General features: G+C 46.2%; 1 protein-coding gene across 2 annotated transcripts in view; it reads right to left on the reverse strand.

Annotated features, from left to right (window-relative positions):
- Positions 1–350: 350 nt before the first annotated feature.
- LOC146196336 (serine/threonine-protein kinase PLK1-like) overlaps positions 351–24,713 on the reverse strand; it is a 33,166-nt gene continuing 8,803 nt past the window's right edge. The window contains exons 3-9 of one of the 2 annotated variants that reach the window (XM_084598143.1): positions 24,453–24,569; positions 22,534–22,847; positions 17,530–17,729; positions 14,841–14,957; positions 11,566–11,878; positions 3,254–3,500; positions 351–1,199 (exon numbers count right to left, since the gene is read on the reverse strand). In XM_084598143.1, coding sequence (XP_084454269.1) covers positions 987–1,199; positions 3,254–3,500; positions 11,566–11,878; positions 14,841–14,957; positions 17,530–17,729; positions 22,534–22,847; positions 24,453–24,569 — 1,521 coding nt within the window. In that variant the 3' untranslated portion in view covers positions 351–986. The remainder of the gene's footprint in view (positions 1,200–3,253; positions 3,501–11,565; positions 11,879–14,840; positions 14,958–17,529; positions 17,730–22,533; positions 22,848–24,452; positions 24,570–24,713) is intronic. The other variant, XM_084598144.1, reaches the window with a different exon arrangement.

The following is a 24,713-nucleotide window of genomic DNA, read 5'->3' on the forward strand; positions in this document are numbered from 1 at the left end:
GACCACAGAACATTCTCTCATCATGCTTTTAAGGATGAGATAAGCATTCATTTTTTTGTGCTTGCTATCCCCCATGACAGGGCCAAAAAAAGAATCGCGTTTCACTTAGAGACTGAAGTGGCAGTAATTAGTGGTATTTCACATAGAGGAGAGGACTGTACCCCTGGATCATGTGTGAGCGCCATGTTTTCGACGTCCGAGTGTGACTAGGCAATGAGTCTACTTAAGCGAGCATCGAATATGCCAATTACATTGCCGCCTCACTTTATGAGCTCTGATGTGTTACGACGTGGGGAAGAAATTTTTCATATGTATCAGGCGACCACGCTAAGGCATACTGCGAACAAAAGTTCAGTGCATATTTTATTGTCGCAGAAATAAACATGACTAAAATATGAGTACTACACATATAAAAACTACCACTGGAAGAATGTAGCAGGACAGAACTGGCCCTTTAAGATAGACATAAAATACTAATGCAAAACCGTATTACAATCATGTAAATACAGGAACACAACGTTGTGGTATTAGTGCTGAACCATGCAGAATATAAAATCTGTGGTTGCCACCGGATGAGTGTCGCTTCATTGACAAGCAGGCCATTGTTAATTAGATAAAAAGAGAAGAACCCAGCTAGCTCTCAGTTAAAAAGGGTAAAAAAAAATCACTCCGAAAAAGCTTGTCGTTTATTAAGATAGAGTGAACGTAAAATCAAGACGCCAATACATGAAATGAGATCTATAATTCACGGTGATATATTCTGTACGTCAGAAAATTAATGACGACGCCGCACCGCATTTTAAAACCTAGAAATTGAACCTGAACTGTTGGTGCCGTACAATTTTATATTAAACATAAAATAGATGGCTAGTATAGGAATGTATTCCTATAGTAGATGTTTGCAACGGTAAAATATGCATCTGTGTCTAACTGACGCGCTTGAAACATTTGTCCAGGAACACACGCTCGGCGGCGAGAGCACCGATTCAAGCATCAGGGTTGTCCTCTTGGGTCGACGCAGTTTCCAGCTTTTCGAGCACAGTACATGCGTACCGCAGGCATGAAAGCAATATCCGTGGGCAGCCATGTTTAAGTGCGCTCAGGCTGTAAGTGTGAAACCTGCTGGCGTGGTCGATATATGTTACCGCGCCAAGTAAAGGGCACATGATCAGTTTCGTGTTGTCACGGAGAAAGTTGACCTGCAAACAGGCAGTACAGTGATAAGGTGTTATATGCCATAAAAATAAATCAAGCACAAAAAACCTAAGCGGATTCCAAGTGAGTTCGAAAGGCAGTAATGGCTGTTCTCCAGTACAAGGAAAAGCGTAGAACAATGTTTCTTACTGGTACTCGTCGAAGGGGCAGAAACGTGCAGTTAAATTAAAAGGTGCCAGCTAAAAAAGCTTCATCGGTTTCAGATATCGATGAGTTTCGAGCGGTTGAATGATTAAAGCTTGTACTTAAAGCATGTGAAATATCTTGGCGCTAGTATTTGATACAATGGCACAATTAGCGATTAAAACTGTGACGGCTATCAGGCTTCACCGCAGTACAAAGCGACGGGTGGAGGACGCATGATGACTTCATTGACGATAACAGTACGTTTCCTGCACAGACACACCTGGTTTGAAGAAATAAAAACAAATCGCCAGATATGTTGATTGGCACCGTCAGAAAAGGCGCGGCAGGACGTTGGTAAAGTCAACGAACATTAGAAATATTACCGCACGTGACGTCATCATCGAGCTTCTCCGCAGAACTTTAGTGCTGTAAGAGGAAGCTCAAGGTTTAATCGTCGATTACGCCATCAGTTTGAACGCTAGCGCCAAAAAAACTTTACATGCATTACCTACAGCCTATGCAGACTGGAATCCTTGAATATCGCGAAATTCGCGAAAAGTGATGCAATTGCTTTTTAAGGATAAAAGTCAATTTCTGGAAAGGCAAACGATAGTTGTAACTTTAAGAGGCCATCAGAGAGCAGAGTAGGTAAGGGCACAGGCACTAGTTAAGGACATCTTAGTGGAAATCAGGAATAGGTATGGGCCTGTCATATGTAACGGGATTGCAAGATGGCCGATGGCAGCCACAGGTAAATGACTGGATTCCAAAGGATCGCAAGCGTAGCAGGTGGTGGCAGGTAGTTAGGGAAACGGATGAGTTTGTTAACTTTGTGGGGATGAGATGGCCGCACTTGGAACACAACAGGGCCCCAGGTTCTCCGAACAGTGCGCGTTGATGGATGCAACAGGGTTTCAGGTTTTCAAGCAAAGGTATAACGTAAAATGTACAGCGATAAACAACATCTTATCATTGTGCTGGGCAAAAAGAGTCTACGACTTTTGCTACCCATACTGATGTTTGTTCGCCGCCTAAAAGGACATTTATGCTGAGGACATTAGAATGAAAAACTTGAATATTTGCCGAACATCATTTTGAATTTATGATCCCCTGACCGAAAGCGATTTCGATATCACCTATAGGAAGTTAACAGCGGTGTTGCCTATCCTTGAGTGTCAGCACGTAAAAGCTGTTAAGACAGCAACGCAGTTTCTCCGAGAAAAGAACTCAAGGACTGATGCCCGATATCATCTCTTTGCATTTTTCGGCTTATAAATGTATAGTTTTTTCCAAAACGTAACATATTTGTTATTAGAATGTGACAATATACACAGTAGACAAAAGTCAACCTCAGTGTGCTCTCACTCTGCGGCTTGTACTGTTCTGAAATATTCGTGCCCACCAAGATATCACTTCACAAGAATACGAGCGAAAACTTCGTGCACGATTTTAACGCAATGACGTTTACTAGAGACAGACTGCCTCGGCTAGTCTCCAGATCCTTCGCATTTACAACTGCCAGGCACTGTAACGTGCCTGAAATTTGTCAGGTACGCCAACAACTTTTAGATTGAAATTTTAAAGGAACAGCGATGCCTATATAGCTGATAGCAAGAGATTTGCCTCAAATTCACACTGATGCTAGGTCGCTCGTCTCCGGCGGACTCGATTGACACCTGATGGGAATAAAATGGAATGTCATATGCAGTGTGCTATCTTCGAATATACACTCTGGATGCGTAGAATACAGTTTTTAAGAATGCTTTCAAGGCTCTATATTCCCGTTTTTTTTTTTTTAGACGTCAGTGTAGGTTTCGTTAAGGTGACTTGATAGAAACATAAGGATGAGCTTTTAAAATGGCGTTGAGAGTATTATACTATAGAGAACAAAGGTGAACTGTGTCATACGTACCTGCACTGTCCCACTAGTAAGATAAAAGAAGATGGCTATTGGCATGCGCAGGCATGACCACAAAAACGGCGGCCTTATGAGGTAATCGCATTCGCGGTGACTTTCATCCCGACCCGTCCTCAGCACCTCCTTCGCCATGCAGGCAGAGAAGTCGTTCAGCAGGGCGATTTTGCGCTCCAAAGACGAAGGGTACTTGTCCAGTGTATGGTAGTGCTCCCTGCCGTTCTTATCCACGTATGTCACATTCCTGGAAAGACAGTGACAGCGTGGTAGTTGTTTATGTTACGTAAAGAAGCCCATTGTTTTTCTCTTGCGATGGACAGCTTGCCCCTTTTTGAGCTCTTTACTGAGGAGGGTGAGAAATCTCATGTGTATCATAGGAGACGGATCAAAATCCTCTAATGTTGTGCTTCTCGACATCATTATACTGAAACTGCAGTTTCAAGTTCATCGTAATCCACATAAAGCAAAATCCAATATTGAAACATGTTACAATTCTAAACGTTTCATCAAAACGAACATACTGAATAGCTTATTTGGACGCTAACATTGGTGTGAAGCGATGATGAGCATACACTCAGGTGAGGAAGATGAAACATGCACGCACTGTTTGCACAATAAAGGCACTAGCGGCTCTTGCATCAAATCAATTGTGAGATCCGTACCAGCATTACAGTGTCCATCCCCTCCGATGCAACGAAGTTATCACGTAGGGAGAAAGGAAACGAAAGGAGACTATAGCATGAAGTGGGTCAATAGGGATATGACATAATCCAAGCCCTCCCAAAGCATTTCTAAAACAAAACTCTTTGCAGAGCTAGAAGGGGAATAATTTTTTCCTTTGACCGTAATTCAGCGCCATATTTTAGACACGCCCATAGAGACGTGAAAAAACAAAACAAAATAACGAGCGCAGATTTAAACTATTCCAGCTGTTGACGGACCACCCTTTCGTATTTCGATTGCTTGAATGAAAAAGTGCTACTGGATTACTTTTAATAATAATTTTGCGTGCTGGGGGACGACCGCAATGAAAGGAAAGCGGTAGGTCGGGCCTGCCGGACGAACAAGCATGATATCTTTTGTTGCTTATCTACCATAACACAACCCACCCCAAACAACACACACAAAACCAATCACAAGCCGTGTTGTGTTTTATGACAGATAACTAAGGATATCATGCACCAAATGCGAGGTGTACTGCGTGAGCTTTATAGGCAAGCATAAAAATATTTTGTAGTTTTGCAGCTCCGTACGAAACACTGGTTATTTTAAGGAAATTAAAAACAAGAAGTATCATTTAGTGAATTTTTCACGAGAAAGGTGGGATAGAATGCGATCTGTTTTAAAAGAACTGTGGCGTATCTTAATCGTTCGAGTGTTGTGCATGATATTAACATGTGGTTTATATATATATATATATATATATATATATATATATATATATATATATATATATATATATATATATATATATATATTGTAAAAGAAGGCTAGGTCAAGACGGCGAGGTCGGGACGGCAAGGACAGCGAAGCCTTGTCTAGCCTTTTAATCCGATCACGAACCCAGGCGCGCGCCGGAGCCGGCGCCGCGGGACGATGATGATGGTATGTACAAATGAAAGAAGAAGATCATGGCATGTACAAATGAAAGAAGGTCCACAGAAGGCTCACACAATCTGCCCGGGGGGTCGGAAGCGGCCAGCCTGGCCGCTCCTAATTAACCGATGTACCGCGGCGCACAAACGGTTTCAAGCGAGAAACATGAACAATTTCAGTTCCACGGTGGCGTCGATCGGCTGGGGGATCAACAGGCGTGACTTTGTAGTTAACTGGAGAAGTTTGGCTGATGATCTCGTAGGGACCAAGGTAGCGGTGGTGGAATTTGTCACTAAGGCCAGGGGTGCGCAGTGGTGTATAAAGCAGTACTTCGTCACCGGGACGATAAGAGACCACGCGATGCGTAGAATCGTAGCGACTCTTGCGGTCTTCCTGGCACGCTGCTGTGTTTAGGCGGGCAAGATGACGGCATCTGGCCACACGAGATAAGAACTGGGTAGGTACTGATGTGGAGTAGTCAGGCGTAGAGAAGAAGGAAGCGTCGAGAATTGTAGTGGGAGGACGGCCATAAACGAGGAAAAATGGAGAATAACCGGTAGTCCGCTGTACTGCTATGTTATAGGCGAAAGTGACGAATGGTAGAATAGTGTCCCAATTTCGATGATCCGGTGTGATGTACATGGAGATCATATCCGATAAGGTGCGGTGAAATCGCTCAGTCAGCCCGTTAGTCTGGGGATGGTAGCTTGAAGTTGTCTTATGAAGGGTGGATGACGCGTGAAGAACTTCGGCAACGACTGCCGATAAGAAGGCCGTCCCGCGGTCACTTAGGAGCACCCGAGGAGCGCCATGACACAATACAATTTATCGCAAGAAGAAGTTTGCTACTTCTTGAGCGGAACTGGTCGGTACAGGTGCTGTCTCAGCGTAGCGTGTAAGGTGGTCGACAGCTATTATAACCCAATGGTTACCCCCATCGGAGAGAGGTAGGGGACCATATAAGTCGATGCCGACTACGTAGAATGGCGTGGCGGGACAGGGAACAGGTTGTAGAAGGCCAGCGGGCGAAGACGTCGGCCGTTTGCGACGTTGGCACAGAGGGCAGGATGCGACGTATTTGGCAACGCAGGAAGATAGGCCAGGCCAAAAGAATCGTTTTTTTCACGCGGTCGTAGGTTTTGTCAACACCAAGGTGACCTGCAGTAGCGTCATCGTGGAGAGCCGCCAGTATACGTGGGCGAAGCACACGCGGCACGACTGGGATCCAGCGAGTTCCATCAGGGCAATATACGAAGCGGAGTAGGATGCCATCTTCGAGCTTAAAATTGCGAAGTTGTCGGCGAAGCCGAGCATTGGGTGGGTCCGAAGCGCCAAAAGGCGGTCGATGATGGGTCGGCAGTAGGCATCGGCTAATTGCTGTGAGCGGAGAGCGTGTTTGTTCTCAGAGTCGTCAAATGAAACTGCTGTGATATACGTCGGGGAAAGAGATGGTCGGCTGTGGTCATAGGTTGAAATGCATTGGGAAGAAAAACAGCAAGCCGATTCCGAAAGTGGACAGCGAGAAAGAGCGTCGGCGTCTTGGTGTTGGCGACCCGATTTATAAGTGACGTCGAAATTGTATTCTTGCAGGCGTAGAATCCAACGGCCTAGTCGGCCTGTCAAATTTTTGAGCGAGGACAACCAGCAAAGAGCATGGTGATCAGTCACAACTGTGAAATGCCGACCATATAGGTAAGGGCGAAATTTTTGGACAGCCCAGATCAAGGCACTCCTGCTCGGTAATGGTGTAGTTTTTCTCAGCTGGAGTCATAGTCCGACTGGCGAAGGCAATCACTTTCTCACGCGAAGTTGTATCGCGTTGCAGGAGTACAGCTCCAAGACCGAGACCACTGGCATCAGTGTGCAGGATGGTTGGAGCGCTATCACTGAAGTGGCCAAGAACAGGGTCTGATGTGAGGGCGTGCTTCAGATTATTAAAAGCGGCTTCGCACTGTTCAGTCCACACGAAAGGGCTGCGTGTTTTAAGTAGTTCATGAAGTGGAGCAGCAATACTTGCAAAGTGCCTTATAAAACGCCGGAAATAAGACGCCAGGCCGAGAAAACTGCGCAATTCTGTAATCCGTTGTGGGCGAGCAAAGTTCAAGACCGCGATTATTTTTTCAGGGTCTGGACGAATGCCGGCATGGCTGAATAGATGTCCCAATATTTAATTTCCTTCTGTACAAAGTGGCACTTCTTGGTGTTGAGCTGAAGGCCCGCTGAAGCGAGACACGTGAGGACCTCATTCAGGCGCGTGAGATGGTCGTTAAAAGTTGACGAAAAGATGACAATGTCATCCAAGTAACATAAACAGGTTCTCCATTTTAGGCCACGAAGCACAGTATCGATCATTCTTTCAAATGTCGCTGGTGCGTTACAAAGTCCGAAAGGCATAACATTAAATTCGTAAAGGCCATCGGGAGTTGAGAAAGCGTTTTTTTCTTTATCGTCCTCTTGCTAGGTATTTGCCAATAACCTGAGCGGAGGTCCAAAGTCGAGAAATATTCGGCGCCTTGGAGAGAGTCAAGGGCGTCATCAATTCTTGGCATTGGGTATACATCTTTGCAGGTAATTTTGTTGAGTGCCCGGTAATCAACACAAAAGCGTACCGAGCCGTCCTTTTTTTTAACTAACACTACTGGGGAGTACCATGGGCTTGTCGAGGGACGAATAATATTGCGATGGAGCATGTCATTTACATTTTCTTCAATTACTTTTCGTTCAGGGAGGGAAACCCGATAAGGCCGTCGGCGAACGATAGAGTTACCTTCAGTAATGATGCGATGGTGCGCAACACTAGTCCGTCCCAGTGGTGGGGAAGTGGCATCAAAAATGGCTTGGTGGTGTCGAAGCAATGTCAGCAGTTCTTGGCGTTGGTTCGGCGTGAGGTTAGGATTAATAGTCTTTTTGAGAACAGAAAGAGAGACGTCTGGCGAAACACGGCGCTGAGGCAGAGGGGCAGTGAGCACCATCAAGGACAAAGGTTGAACATCCACCATGCAGGGGAGAGAAGTTCTTTTTGGGAGCACGAGGGATTCACGTGAAGTGTTAGTGGCCGCTACTGTCGCTGAGCCGTTGCAGAACCTCACAAGACTAGACGGGAAGGTGATACCGCGTGCAAGATGACGATAAGATGGTGCGATGAGTACGTCCCCGTCAGTGATGTGGTCAGAAACAACGGTAAGCAGTTTTTCGCACTGAGGAGGCAAAACAGTATCAGCGGCGGCAACGAGGGGATGATGTCGTTCAGAAACTTCAGATGAAAAATCGCTGTCTGTCATTTGGATAACACGGTCGCCACAAGAAATTAACGCCGAAGCGGTTGACAAAAAATCCCATCCTAAAATCATCAGATGCGCACATGGTGAGAGCACAGCAAACTGCACATGATGGCGGACGCCGTCAATAACAATTCGTACGGTGCACTTTGCTAAAGGGCGCAAAGGGACGTCATTGGCTCCACGGAGTTCAGGCCCATCATATGGTGTCGTCACTTTTCGCAAACGGTAGCACAAATCAGCGTGAATGACAGAAATTGCAGCTCCTGTATCAATCAATGCTTCGACCGCTAATCCTTCAGCGAAGACAGAAATCACATTATACGGGCGATCTGGAGGACTTTTGGTAAGTTCGCAGAGTGCAGTTTGACCTCCGGAAACTGCAACGCTTAGTTTTCCGGATGGCGGACAGGGATAGTTGTTGCGGGTCGGAGAGGGGAAACTGAACGGCGGTATGGGGATAGGGACCGACGTCGGGATGCGTGGGTTCCACGAGGCTCAGACGAGGATTCTGGAGGTGGGGATGATCTTCGAGGTGGGCTTGGAATAAACCGGCGTTGATAATATGACGTTGGAGGGATGTCACTTTCAAAGGTATCGTAACCACGGCGCTCGTCCTGGAGGCGGCGGCGACAGACGCGTGATATATGTCCTCTAATGCCACAGTAATAGCAAATTGGTCGGGAGGGGCGCCAAGGTGCGTAATAGGGTGGTGCAGGTTGAGCCGTCGCTATTGCATTGACATGATTGTAGGTTGGTGCCGGTCGAGGCGGGGGAACTAAAGGAGGGGGGGATGCTGCGACGTGCGCGTAAGTTGGTACTGAGCGGGGTGCCGGAGGGCCAGATGTCATAGGTTCAGTGATTGTTGCCAGCTCCTCTTTGATGATGCTGCGGAGACCGGCGTCATTAATGTTGCGGAAGAGTGATCGCACCCGTGTCGACAGACAGGCTTGAGGGCCTGGAGCTCCTCGCGGATGATGGCTCGAATAAGTGCCCGCAGGTCGAGATCAGCATAGGTCGGGCCAGTAGCGTTGGCGGGCTGCAATCGGGAGGACTGCAGCTGGTCGATGCGTTGGCAGGTCGTAATAATGGAATCAATAGTTGAAGGATTCTGAGCAACTAGGATGTTATACGCCGCAGAATTGATTCCTTTCAAGACGTGGTGTACTCGTTCATGTTCCGCCATGGTGGGACTAATACGCCGGCAGAGTGCAAGTATGGCCTTTATGTAAGGCGCATATGACTCATCGGGACCTTGAAGGCGTGAAGCTAGCTTGGTCTTCGCGATCTCAGTCCGAACTGCCGGGTCGGCGAAGTACTGTCGGAACTGCTACTTGAACGTGGTCCAGTTAGTTGTGTGGGGCTCGCGGTTGATGAACCAAGTCCTGGCGACCTCAATAAGGTAGAAAGAGATGTTTAGAAATTTCAGAGCATCGTCCCACCGGTTGTAGGCACTGCAGCGTTCATAGGTGTCAAGCCAGTCATCGACGTCTTCATCGCGACGACCAGCGAACAGCGGCGGATCGCGCTGTCGTGTGGGCACAGTCGGAGGGGGTGGTGCAGCCGAGGTAGAGGGTCCGGCTTGTTCGTGGGCACTGTCGGTAGACATAGCGATGGTGACAGTTGCCAAACGGCGACCGGAACGTAGCTCCAGCGAGAGGCAGGGCCCAAGGCAGCAAGGGGATCAAATTTCACCTCCACCACTTGTAAAAGAAGGCTAGGTCGAGACGGCGAGGTCGGGACGGCAAGGACAGCGAAGCCTTGTCTAGCCTTTTAATCCGATCACGAACCCAGGCGCGCGCCGGAGCCGGCGCCGCGGGACGATGATGATGGTATGTACAAATGAAAGAAGAAGATCATGGCATGTACAAATGAAAGAAGGTCCACAGAAGGCTCACAATATATATATATATATATATATATATATATATATATATATATATATATATATGAGCCAATTTTCACACTTTTTACATACTGGTTTATATTCTTTTATGTGAAAAACGTTGAGTGTCGTATTAGAGCACACTATACGAAGTCGACATAAAATTTTCTGCGAGAATTTAGGGCAGAACATGGCTGAACGCTAATCGTCATTTGATTTTCCGAGCAAAATACGCAACCTGAATAAAGACACTGTGCAGTCATTGCACGAAGCTTGGAGACCATGGCAAGTGTCCCAAAAGCTATTCTGAGAAAAATTTATGGGCGACATTTGATGGTTATGTCAGCCAGAATAAAGGCTTCTATGTCTGGAACATATTTACAGCTTTCCTCGCGTAAAAAAAATGAACATTTCATGATTTTTCCAAAGCACGTTTTTCGTTCAGAGCTGGCTGGGGGGGAGTATGCTCCATCCATCGTCTCAACCCGCCGAGCAGGCCACGTTTCGACAACCTTCCATATAGAGCAGAGATTTCCCCCCCTTTTTGAAGTAAAATGTTGAGAACTTCAAAATTAGAAAAAAGAGTTCGATAATTGGTCTACGTAGTGGAGTGAGCACCTCTTGTTACGTGGCTTTTCCTGTTGGCAAGAGTGGCCTGTCAACACTGCCGACGCGCATACGTCGTCAGCAGGCCCCCGACTTGGAAAATCAACAAGGCTTGGAAAGCAGGCAGAAAGAGGAAGGAAGCAAAACAATGGTGTTTTCGTTTTTTTTTAGCAATTTGAGCCATTGAGGCACTCACTGAATAATGGACTAAAATCTGTAAAAGAACCTTAATCAAAATCATATACTAAGCAGCTGCTAGACATGATCACTATGGAGAACCATCACATTATCATCATCATCATCATCAGCCTGACTATACCCACTGCAGGGCGAAGGCCTCTCCCATATTTCTCCAATTAACCCGGTTCTGTGCTAGCTGCATCCACTCGACCCCTGCGAACTTCTTAACCTCATCCACCCACCTAACTTTCCGCCGCCCCTTGCTATGCTTTCCTTCCCTTGAAATCCAGTTTGTTACCCTAAGCGACCATCGGTAATCCTCTCTTCGCACTACATGTCCTGTCCATGTCCATTTCTTCTTCTTGATTTCCACTAGAATGTCAGTAACTGGAGTTATTTCTCTGATCCACTCTGCACGCTTCCTATCTCTTAATGTTACCCCTACCATTTTTCGTTCCATAGCCCTCTGGGTTGTCCTCAGGTGGGTTGACCATCACTTCACTTTTTGTCCAAATGTTCACACGGCTGGGAGTAAAGGAATTTTCGGAAACAGATTCAAATGGTGGCAATGCCACCATTTCAGACAAATTACATGCAGTGTTAACCGACACGAATCGCTACAATCATAAGTGTACCTAAATTACTCTTCAGAGTGAGTCGAAAAATAAATAGACACGTGTTGCTACTGCATTATCTCTCTTGTACCTTCGTAGCGAAACGAGTATACAATGAACGCGCTTTTATAGACAAGCAGAGAAGCTTACACATTGTTGTTTAGCAGGATGAGACACGTGTTGTCTCCGAACAGCACGCCAACGCTGCTGTCGCAGAGTTGGTATCCCATGCCACACTTTTCGGTGAAGTCCACCCATTTGCTAATCCAGAAAACGGGCGTGAATGCAGGGTCTTCCGCCTCATCAGGTCGTTTGAAGTTGTTTACGGGCGGCCGAGAACTCAGAAGCTCTCGCAGAAGACGTCGGAGCTCCTTCAGGTGCTTTTCTCGGTGCTTTGCTGGTCGATTTGGGCTCAGCAATCTTGCTTCTGCAGCAGGTACTTCGGCTTTCCTTGAAGTCATGGCTGCGCAATGTGGTGCGTCGAACATTCAAATCAAACAATGCACACAACTCCGTGTCCCGTACTGGACCCTAGTTGGAACCATAAAAAAAAAAAACATTTGGTCAATGTTTTGCATGAATAAAGGGCCCTTAGTGCGTTAAGAGAAGACATGACCACGCGAAGGACTGGTAAGGTGAATGCAAAATAAGCAAAATCACTGCTCAGATGACAACATAACTGACGCACAATGACAGGCGCACGTTTAGATAATTGAAGCCATACAGGTTATGAAAATGAGACGCATTCTGGAGGTGTCTTTTCTTACTCAAGACAAAAATTCAAATGCATTCAAATGACTCTTGGTGATTTAAATCAATATGCAAAAATGTTTTTTTGCTGATTTATTCCTTTTCTATGCCTTCGCTGCTGGTGTTTCATATATAATATTCCAAATCAATAAAATCTGATTGTTCATTTGCGCATGTTTTCATTATACTGTGCCAAGTATAACCTTTCATATCAGTGTCGTTCTAAGTTGCAAACGGAATAGCACACGGTATTGATAAGACCTGCATATAATAGCCTTCATGGAAACAGACGCTGCGCGCGATGTTGAGAGTTCGGCAAGGAGTGCCCAGCGTTCCATCTTTTCATCTCGATACGTGCATGCGACATCGCGTTTTCCGCATTTGACGCTTCGTGTTTCCTTTCGTGATCCCCGGTCATGTCGTGTAATCTACGCATGCCCATCATTAAAGTACTTGGCCCGGAGAATGCCAAGGTTCCCGTAACTTTAAATCAAACTTATTATATTATGAACGTGTTGCTTCAAGCAGAACTTACGCAGTTTTAATCCGTGCATGCCACTGAAGTACTGTTCATCCAAATTTTGGGGCAGTGAATAACAAGTGCATGAAGCACTTTACCTGGGCCTGCTGGCACGAAGCAATTAAAAACGGCGTTTTAATTCGTAGTCTTTCAATGTTCCCTCTAATCTCAATTTATTATATTTTTTTTTTTTAACGCGACTCTATCCTTCTCGTCTGTCCCGATTTCTTCTTTGCACTGTCCACTCGCTGTTTCATTTCGCCGCCGCGAATCAGAATCCTCCGTGCTCGATGGCAGGGGATGTGGTTGGTAGAAATCTATACCAAAATTTTTGAAACTTTTTGAAGATTTCAAGAAGTTTAAAAGTGAAGGCCTGTTACCGCTGCCTATTCTGTATGCCGATATAGGGTACTTTCCCCTTTCTTATCTTGTCGTCCTCTCTATCGCCTTCCATTCACTCCTTTTCTAAAGGACCTTCCTGTCGTCTGAGCAGCTTGAACAGCTTGCTTTGGTGAAACAGGCGCAGGATACACTGAGTGCTTAACGTGCGTTCTTTATTAAAACATGGTTCTTAATCTAGCCTGACTTATAATAAATGTATTAGCACTCTAAACCCACTGTTGGCACCTAGGAACGCAAAGGGCGCATAAATGGCACACCTAGTCATAGGACACACCTGCGCCATAAAGAAAAAAAATCGAAACATAGGATTGATGACACGGAAGTCAGTGTTGCTATTTTCTTGTCCTGACACACTCTTTTGCACACTTTTTTTCTTCTAGGAGTGCTTGTCATATTTTGTTTTTATATTTTGCGCACTATACTGTGCACCCTTAATTAAGAACTACCCCTATTTTCATTCATTCATTCATTCATTCATTCATTCATTCATTCATTCATTCATTCATTCATTCATTCATTCATTCATTCATTCATTCATGAGGATGACCTGAGGCCTAGAGGCCTCGCATCGCTACTGGTATGCTTTCAGCTTTGTCACTAGATGATACCACAGTGTTTTGAATTCCCTGGATGAAGCGGTGATAGAGCACACTAGAACTTTCTTCGAAGGGGCGTACGCTACTGTCCCGTAACAGCCTTTAATGCGGAAACTCAAATGGATGCTGCTCAAAACTAAAAATGTCTGTCTGTAATTACTGTCTGGTGGGTGATATTTACATTTGTTTTCGCTATATCGTTTTTGCCGATGGCCAGACGTCATCGCGGTCACAGGTCAAGGTTTCCAGCATTGGAATACATAAAAATGGACGCAAACGCTGATTCAAAAAGTATGCGTAAAAATGTTGTACTGCGTTTCTGCCGAAACCGCTGACAGCGAACACTTTAGACAGCAATCTTTGCATTGCGCTGGCAAAAGAATTGATGCCTAAATTCCATAAAAGTTTTGAACTGCATTCTTAGTTTCTTCTTTTTACCATATTGTGTTCGCCGGTTTTGCCTCTTTTGACTGCGTTTGTTGTACCAATATTATTGTTCATAAGTTTATACATCCATCTATAGGAGGTCCCGATACAGCCTTGAGCTCTGGGATCTCCTTCTCTATTATTTATGTAATACTTTTTTTATGAATAAACAAACTTTCTTCTCTTCTTTTAAGGTCAAAGAAAACTCGCCATTAAAAACCTGTGAATATCTGTTTCAGAACTGCCGCAAACACTTCTGAGTGTCACAAAAGCAGATGTTCTAGAAGGAACTACAGAAACATGTTGCAGCGGAAATCCTGCTTAAATTGTTTCTATGTAATGCTTTATTACAGTTTTACTGTCATAATGATAACATATATACACCCTGAGTAAATGAAGGTACAGCGATACTATTAATATTCCTTCTAAGTTAATGTGTTTTCCAGATCGCAGAAATTCTAACTACAGTAGTATCCCGCATCCCGCAACATTACCACCTTATGAAGCTATATCATTTCTTTATTACTTTCGTTCCTAGCTTTCAGATTTTGGCATACTGTGACAGATGCTGCCTAGAATAGTTCATTGTATTCTTATCGCTCTGACTATGAATACATAGACAGCAGCAACCAGCGTTTTGGGGCGAAACGTCTGCCCGCGTAATTTAATGATGTGGCCTAGAGTTTCAGTCGACGAATCTATTCCCTTTCAATAGACGCTGGTCAACTCACTGCGTTCATTTTTTTCCTGTAGAGGACGAGGACGGTAAATCGTCACGGCGGAATCAAGAGTGTCAATCCTCGGTGGTGTGACCAGGCAGGATGTCGGTAGGTGTGAAGGGAGGGGCCCTATAAATAATCCGAATAGGACATGAAGCTCTTCGTACTTACAGAGCGGTAGCTAAATTCTCGAATGCCAAATTACAAATATTCCTCCTCTGACAATGACTCAAATAAGTTTTTCTGTCGGAACGAACTGGAATTACATACCGATAGCTGTTACCAAAATTTATCTTCGCTACAGAAAACGCGAGAAAAATTATAAGCTACATCGCTCCTTCGCTCTTGCGAGGCTATAGAGGCCGTGTTTTTAGACAATTGTTTCTTTTATTGGTTAATGTATCAACCATGGGCAGGTAGGTGCCCTGCCAACAGGATGATCACACTGTTGATCTCTCTACTTTCGGCGCAAAATTAACTTGCTAATGCGCTACATCGACGGCACGAGGTTTATGAATCGCCGATTTTTGTTGCCTGCGAATGTATAGGTCGAAAGAAATTACAGCGTCATGCATTAGCTACTGATCAAAAGGACACATGCCCGTATTTATTAGTAGAGCACAATTATTCATATGTGAAAACATTTAACCTGAATTAACTACAGTGATAACGCACTAAGCGCGCGTCCCGAACTAAGAATGTGGACGGGCACATCTGTTATAGCGGTATATTTGGCCATTGTCGAATCAGCCCTACAACAGATACTCATCGATGTTACATCCAGGCCTCCATCACACCTGATTGGCTATGGGAAACAAATTTTCAATTCCCACACCCACATTCATCGCGTTTTCTCTTCACTGGACCTATACTCCCAATAATGCTTTAGTGTTCTCATTTCAGTGTTCTCCTAATATCCTACATATGTTATGCACTCTGTCTTGCCGTTTCCTTATACCATTGGGTGATTGGTTCGTGGGGTTTAACGTCCAAAAGCGACTCAGGCTATGAGAGACGCCGTAGGGGAGGACTCCGGAAATTTCGACCACCTGGGGTTCTTTAACGTGCACTGACATCGTGCACAGCACACGGACGCCACTTCGTCTCGCCCCCACCGAAACGCAGCCGCCGAGGCCCGGATTCGATCCCGCTTCCTTGGGCACAGTAGTCTTAGCACCGTAACCCTGCGCCACCCCGGCGGAGCATTATGCATCTTCTTTTCTGCGATTGGCCTTTCTTTGTCATGATAAGTGAGGTAACTAACCTCTCCTAATTGTTATCTTTATTTGGCACGACATCTCCAGAATGAACGAATTGCTTGATAACCAAATGACTTAGGCGCAGGAAGCCCCGCCGGGGTGGTACAGTGGTAAGACGCCCGACTACTGTGCCGGAGTACCCGAGTTCGAACCCGACCTCGGCGGCTGCGTTTCGATGGAGGCTAAACGAAGAGGCTTCCGTGTGCTGTGCGCACCAGGTGGTCGAAATTACTCCGTAGCCCTCCACTACGACTCCTCTTTCTCTCTTTCCACTTTAACTCTCACCTTCATCCTTTCCCTTACGGAGCGGTTGAGGTGTCCACAGAAAACAAGTGAGACAGTTAGGGCGTCTTTCCCTTCCTATAAATTATTTCCCTTCCTATAAATTAATTATTATATTATTACGCCCCGCCGGGGTGGCGCAGTGGTAAGACGCCCGACTACTGTGCCGGAGTTCCCGGGTTCGAACCCGACCTCGGCGGCTGCGTTTCGATGGAGGCGAAACGAAGTGGCGTCCGTGTACTGTACGATGTCAGCGCACGTTAAAGATCCCCAGGTGGTCGAAATTATTCCGTAGCCCTCCACTACGGCTCCCCTTTCTCTCTTTCCACTTTCACTCCCACCTTCTCTTCCTTTACGGCGCGGTTCAGGTGTCCACAGAGCAAGTGTGACAGTTACTGCGCCTTTCCCTTCCTGTGAACCAACCAACCAACCAACCAACCAACCAACCAACCAACCAACCAACCAACCAACCAACCAACCAACCAACCAACCAACCAACCAACCAACCAACCAACCAACCAACCAACCAACCAATATTATTACAGGTGCAGGAAATAATGGAATGCGTTTCAGATTTGAAAATGAAATTGGTTCACAGGAAGGGAAAGGTGCAGTATCTGTCACACTTTCTCTGTGGACACCTGAACCGCGACGTAAGGGAAGGGAGAGAGGTGAGAATGAAAGTGGGAAGAGAAAGGGGAACCGTAGTGGAGGGCTACGGAATAATTTCGACCACCTGGGGATTTTTAACGTGCGCTGACATCGCAATGATTACAATTCAGCACTTGAACGCTTACGGCTTCAAATTCGCGCACTTCCGCGTAAAAGAGTTCTGCAGTATAGTCTCAAGCATTAAAACAACAACTTGATAGAATTAACAAAAGCAGGCAGAATACACCCACGGTAAAGGAGAAGACCAGCACTGACGACCTGCTTATATCTACAGAGTTGTTACACTAACGATAATAATGAACGCTCTATAATCTACGAGTTGTAACTGCCTTCAGCGTACCTTCATGCACCACTTCCTGAACAGTCGCGAAAGCGTTTTCCTATTTATCGCTCAACTTACGACTCTGTTCGTGACCATCCACCCCACCGACGACTGACTAAATACAGATAACAAGGAGCTTGGACTACTGGCGATGTAAGAAACATACCGCTGATGAAGAAATCATCTTTCAGGATGGCGTCAATGTTAGGCCTATTTTCTGGCTCTGGCTGAAGCATCCGCTGGATGAGGCCGCGCGCTGTGGAACTGATCGTCGAAGGGACGCTGTACCGGCTTTCTTCTATGCGGGCGTATGTTTCCTTCGAGTTGGAAGCCTGGAATGGCGGGCGGCCCACGAGCATTGTATACCTGCAGGGAACAGCCCTCACATCGATCACGAGCGACCATTCGCTTCTTCATCAGTGTCCATATAGAGCATGTGGCTTATTTCAGAAGATACGCGACATATAGGATGCAAATCTGCAGCGAAATGGGGAACATCAGGTGATCGATATGGCTCAGCCCAATGTGTGATGCACAATCGTACGCCCCCCACCCCCCTCTTTTCTTCATAGGTGGCAGTCGCTGTGAACAGCTTACGTCGAGCTTATTATTACAAGGTCAGCGACTCACCATCACCAGTTCCACTAATAGGCTAGCACTCCAGGAGCTGGCACACTACTTGTAAGGGAGGGCATGTTGCGAAGGCCCCTCCTAAATTCTATGGAATCCCACCTTTGTCCGTGAACACGCCCCAGGAAGACGATGCACCGTAGCCAGGCGCAGCGGCACCCGCTTGGCAACACTACCGCGAGCCGCGAACCTTTTCTGGCAAGGCTGGCGAAGACGTCGATGAGTGGACCAATTACCAGCGGGTGAGCAAGTACAGTCTCTGGGATGCGACAGTCAAGCTGGCCAATGTTGTTTTTAAGGCGAAAGCCTTTAATGGCTCATACTGTCGTGGATAAAGTGTCCCGTTTTTGCGGCATTGCAGATGGCAGGAACGCTAGCAAGGCGAGACTTCTGGAGGAAAGGCGCAGTATCTGTCACACTTTCTCCGACAAGTGGGCGTTTTTATAGTACGCCATCGCTCCTGTCGCGTGACGTTCCTTGGAGCGCGTTAAAGTGTGGGATTGCAGATGGCAGGAACGCTAGACAAGACGAGACTAGGCTTTTCGCCTTTCACTACGCATTTCTGTTTTGCCGCGGTATCCCCGAAACAGTTGCGTACCTCCTCTTAAAGCTGTATTAGTGGCTAAAGTCAACCGTAATGTTTTTTTGGACGCCACAGAACTTACATGGTTTGATAACCGTGAAGCGTAGTTAACGAGCTGGGACAGGTTTAAGAGGAGGTACGCAACTGTTTCGGGGATACCGTGGCAAAACGGAAATGCGCCCAGAAGAATTTACTTCAGCGAGCGCTAGGCCTGGTGAAACATGCACAACGTACATTGAAGAGGTGCTGAAATTCTGCAAAGCGGTGAATCCACGGATGTCTGAAGAAGACAGAGTTGTCCATCTCTTAAAGTGACGTCGCGGAGGACGTTTACAGCATTTTAATCACTAAAGATAACTTGGATTCTGCCGCTACCACCATTGAACACTGCCACACGTTCGAAGCTCTTAAGCGGCTTCGCATTACACCGAAGTTCGGCTGTTTGCCTAATCGAACTACTCTCGCAAGTGCATGCATGATTATGTACCATGACTCTCCGAATTTGTCCGGCATGATTCGACAGATTGTCCATGATGAACTTTCCCGACATCAAGATGTGCGCCGCAGTGCAATTCCCTGTGACAGCTTCTCCCTGCAGGCAGCTGCGACCCAGCACTCCTCTCCTTGAGGTACTACGGTTCGCACTAATCCTGCCCGTGAACCCCGGAACGACTCCGGCATTCTTGATCTTCTCACTCATTCCTACTACGGCGCGTAATCTCTTTAGCAACGACACCAGTGGCTGGACTGTGCTGATCGTTTCGATCCTGTCTCTGAGAACCATTATCCTGACCGCTGTGGTAAGCTTGGCCACATACCCCGATTATGCTGCAGCCGTATAACTAGCTTCTACGCTACCAGCGTCAATGGTCGAATTATCGACCTAGTGTCAGTACAGAAGTCGGTGACCCGATCTTTCAACTTCTGGCCCCTACCGCTACGCACCATTACGAAACGACTCTCCAGCTCCTGACTGAAGCCTGACTCCCTCCTCTTGCCGCTGCACTACCTCAGAATACATTCTTACACATTCACGGACAGTATATCGCAATTACCTTAGGGGCAGGACTGCACAGCTAGCAGCTAAGATCCTGCAAGATGGTTACACCCGTGGCTACCAACCCACGCATAAACACTTAGTACGGGTGTCAGGCCACCAGGGCATCCCAGGGAACGAGAGCGCACACGCTTCAGCCCGAGCATTTCTCCTCCGGGCACCAATACGGATCTCGTGGAACCTCCTACCCCATTGCTAACCTACACTGAAATACTTCAGCACTTAAGATTATCTCGCCGGGTCTACACTCCACCGGCAAAGACACTAAACAAAGGGGAGGAGGTACGCCTCCGCAAGCTACAGACCAACACTTAACAACCCACGAAGACTACACGCAATAGATCCAGAGTCATTTGACTCACAATGCTAATTCTGCGGGGAGAAGGTGGACCTGTACCATATGGTGTGAGCATGCCAGCGAAATCAGACTGCCACTATTAATAACCAACCAACGCAGGAGGGGTGGGAGGCAGCTCCGACGCAAGGGGTCAAAAAGAACTCATTGAAAGAGCGCGGACAGCAGCCTACACCAATGGGGTTCCGGACTGAGGACTCCAACCGCCGCTACATGCCTCCTAAACATTTTCATTAAAATATTTTTACCACCACCACTCGCGCTCTCCCCGCCGTCCTTCCCAGACACCGTGAAACTAGCGTGTGCGGCCGATGGAGGTGCAGTCGCCAGGTCATCGGTGGTGCGAATTCCCCTACCTGTCGTTATGCTAAAGAACCGCTTGGAAGTGCTAGCGGACAGTGTTTACGCTATGGTCTTAATGGACACTGGTGCTAGTGCCCGTGATGAGCTTAGATTTTAAGAATCGCCTCGGCCGTAAAATTATGTATGGTTGGGATAAAACTCATATTTCGTGGCGTGAGGGGAGGATCGTTGCTTCCGCTTGGTATTTGTTATGTAAATGTAGCGATCACTGGCCTCGTGTTTAGAACTGAATTTACGGTGCTCCCTCGCTCTACGCACGGCATTATTCTGTGGGCTGACCTTTCACAACAATGAGGCGCAACTCCTGATTTTAACAGTATTGAGATGTCAAAAAGCCCTAGCCATCTATCGGCACTCATGGAAGAATCGCCACGGGCCCCCCAAGCATTTGTTGTTTAAAGATACCGTCGTTTCGGTGATGTCGGCCATCTTCGTCCCACTTGTGTCCTCGGGTGCGGTTTACAATGCCTTCGACGCTCTGGTGGAACTCGCTTCCCTTGCCGGCGCGAAAAAGGGTGTGTTTATGCCCGCAGCGTTGTTCGAGTGAACGAGGGCCATGCCACGCTTTGGACTCTGAGTCTTTCCAACGAACCTGTCATATCACCGCATGGTTTGTTAATCACAGACTTTGAAGAATGCCGTTCTGTGCCAATCACCGCGTTCAGTGACGGCGCTGCTCGTCCAACTAGACGTCCCGATTTGACTGATTTCCATTCTGTCCATGACAAACAAATCGTTGACATAATAGGCATGATAAGCGTGATGTCCATGATAAGCAAAGACCGCCGCACATTGATGGAAGTTTTTTTTGAAACATGTGGACGTCCTCGACTTTGCTGGAGATCAGCGACAATCGATTCCACCTTCCCGCACCCATCACACGATCGACACTGGGTCTGCACACCCGATTAGACAGACGCACTACCGTGTCTTACCTTCAGAACGTAAGCTAATTGACGAACAGGCCCGTAATATGCTGCAACAAGGAATTGTTCAGGAATCATGAAGCCCGTGGGCCACTTCTGGGATTCTCGAGAAAAAGAAAGATGGCAGACGGCGATTTTGTGTCGACTGCCACCGCCTGAACAGTCACAAAGAAGGATGCTTACCCGCTGCTGTGCGCTGGTGATACCATTGAATGCCTCTATTCAGTTTCCTACTTCCCCTCTGTTGATTTAACAAAACCGTTCACGTTCCGGATACTAGCAGATCCAGATTCACCCGAAAGACAAAGAGAAGGCTGTGTTCGTGACTCCAGGTGGGTTATATGAACTTAATGTGATACTTTTCGGCCTAAGAAACGTTCCTGCTCCCTTTTAAAGATTTATGAACACCCTTTTGTGTGGACTGAAGTGGCAAGTTTGCATTGTGTTACATAAATGACGTAGTTATTTTCGGTAGGATCTTCGCTGAGAATAACAGCCGTTTAGGTGGTGTCCTTAACTGCATGGAGAAAACCGGTCTCGTGCTGAGCTCTAAGAAATGCAGCTTCGAGGAACGCCAAATCGTTGTGCTTGTGAATCTGGTTGGCAAATACGGTTTAGGCCCGACCCACAAAATAATGAAGCTGTCAACTGCGTGAAAGAGCTGAAGTGTTTTCTTAAAGGCTCGGGAGCTTCTTGTGACTTTGCTTTTACTTTCGGTGGTTCATCACCAAGTTTGCTGAGGTATAGCTTACCTGCTCGCATGCCTCTTGCAGAAAGATATTCCTTTTTCTCTCTTCAGCGCTGCCTGACAGTATTATACATATACACATTTTTATACTATATATAGTATTGTACTACTATATAACGTAGCAGGGGGTGAAAGTTCGGTGGGCGGATGAGGTTAAGTTCGCAGGGGTCAAGTGGATGCAGCTAGCACAGGGCAGGGCTAATTGGAGTAATATGGGAGAGGCCTTCTCCCTGCAGTTCTCCCTGCAGTGGGTATAGTCCGGCTGCTTATGATGATAATGACGATGACGAGGATGATAATGAAGGTGAAAGTATTTGTTATCAGTGAATGATCTTTAAAGTAAGGCCGTTCACTGATTACAAACGATAATACTGATAAGTAATAACTAGCGAAATATTTAATTAGCACGCGCTGATGCTTCTACAGTGCAATTGCCATGCAAAGCCGGTTAACTGATTTTGATAGCAAATGAATCACTTCCGCTGCGCAAGCGACATGGAAAACTCACAGGATACATCCGATTGACCAGACATCCACTTCAAAGCTGTGTCCCTTCTCTGAGAGGATCTCCGGGGCAATGTAGTTAGGCGTTCCGCAGACAGTCTTCCTACGCTCGTCCTCGCGCTCAATGCGAACGGAGAGACCGAAGTCTCCCACCTTAAGCTCCATCATGTCGTTGAGAAATAGATTTCCCAACTTGAGATCCCTGTGGATGATTCGCTGCTCCCTCAGATATCGACAGGCGAGGAGAAGCTGACGAAGAAGATACCTTGCCTCTACCTCTGTGAGGGACCTCCTGCGCCGGAGCATTTCCAACAGCGACTGAAAGGAAATGGAAGAAAGAAAACATTTGTTTTTTAAATACTCGTTGCGTCCCATTTCCTTTGCAGAAACTCTCGTACCAAGACTTAACCAGGAAGAATAATTTGAGTGCAAAGGCTCTTAAATAGGCGAACTCCTCTGACTTTATTCTCAGCCTGCATGTCCCCAACCATGAAGTTTGCATTCGTCATATCTCATGAACGAAAACATCAATATAATAGTGCGAATTCGAATGATTTAGACATGACGCAATACATGCAAGACATATAGCATTTGTGTGAAGTACACACGTTATAAGCACTTTTTGCAATTTTGAAAGGTATCCCTCTATTTCGACGTCCAACTCCTACGCTGTCATGAGAAACAATGAATATACATGCATTTCGGGCATGTAGAAATCACGCATCTCATCCTTTCGTGGGTAATTATGCAAGGGAGGGTTAGTAAACTCTCTTGGCATGAGTTTCGGTGGGCTCACAAGAGTTGTCACCAGACGGATGATTTCAACCTGGCCGGGTAGCGTCGATCATACTTTTTTTTTTACAGTCACTCATGTTCAATAGCTGCGCAAATTTTAAGAAAGGAACGAAGACACCACTAGTCTTGCGTAAGTATGCTGTGTGAGAGGCTATCAGCTTTTATGGTGCGTGCCTTTATTCTGTTTTTTGTGCTCTAACTTAGCACTAGGTAGAACGAGAGGAAGAATATGACTTACACGGCATGAAAGAGCACTGAACAATGGTAAAGGGGAGGGGGCCCGCGAAGTTAGCACTGTTATTTACCATGGGACTACACCAACTACTTTAAGCGACTGTCCCGCTACATTTATTTCTTCGAAATTCGGTTCTTCTATAGCGTTTGTGGTATCTTCCTCCCAAAATCAATGCTAGCGAACCGCTAAAGCTCACTCTCTGAGGACACTTAACAGGACAGGCTTAGAGCTTCCGTTTGCCGTCCACATCTTTTTTTACATTTCCTGCTTCAGACCTCTTTAACAATGCGATTGTAGTTCCCATGAAGAAGCGCAGTGAGAAAGCGAATACGCCTTTCATTTCCACCTTAATTGAATCCACGTAGCACAAACTTGATTCAAATATCGCCAGTCAATTTTTTGTGATGACATTCCCAACGCAAACGTATTAACAAAGACATAAATAACATAAGTGAAGTGGAAGCAGCGCAAAGATCAGGATGAACACACAAACTATAGGACTGGCGCTGACTAATGACTGAAGTTTTATTGAAAACGGCTGAGCTTTAAATACAGACAGGGCATCACATGGCCAAGTAGATAATGCATAGGCACAACAATGTTTAACGCGCCCAAAAGTTTATCACAGAAGCCATAAAAATGAGAGAATCCGAGAATCAAGAATTAAGAACGAATCAAGAATTCTGGTGGGGGGGGGGGGGGGGCGCATGTATGCAGGATATACGTGTGTCCGTTTTGCTATTTTGTGAGGAAATACATCGCATGATTTGTTTTATTTCTTATGTCCTATGTAGTTGTTCTGGTTATAGGCTGGCAAACCAAACTGTCTGAAAAGCCCGGGCAATCATATACAAAAACGGAAAGAGAAAGGAAGATGCGCAATGAATTCATACCCGTCTGCTGCATAGCTCAAGGATAATGTAGATATTGCTGTCATCCTCGAAGTAGCTCTGGAAGCGGACAATATGTTTGTGGTTGAGAGTCTTGTGAATTTGTATTTCCTGGACGACCTGCACACAATAAATACAAGATGTAAAGGGTAAATTAACAACGTTTAAAACAATATATAGGTGTAAACAGATGGCAACTAGGCAATATATCAAGTGATATTGATCATTTCCAGGCGGAGGGCTGAGAATCAAATATTCAATATG

Source organism: Amblyomma maculatum, chromosome 3, assembly GCF_055883805.1.
Source record: "Amblyomma maculatum isolate TAMU_Amacu chromosome 3, ASM5588380v1, whole genome shotgun sequence".
NCBI classification, from domain to species: domain Eukaryota; kingdom Metazoa; phylum Arthropoda; class Arachnida; order Ixodida; family Ixodidae; genus Amblyomma; species Amblyomma maculatum.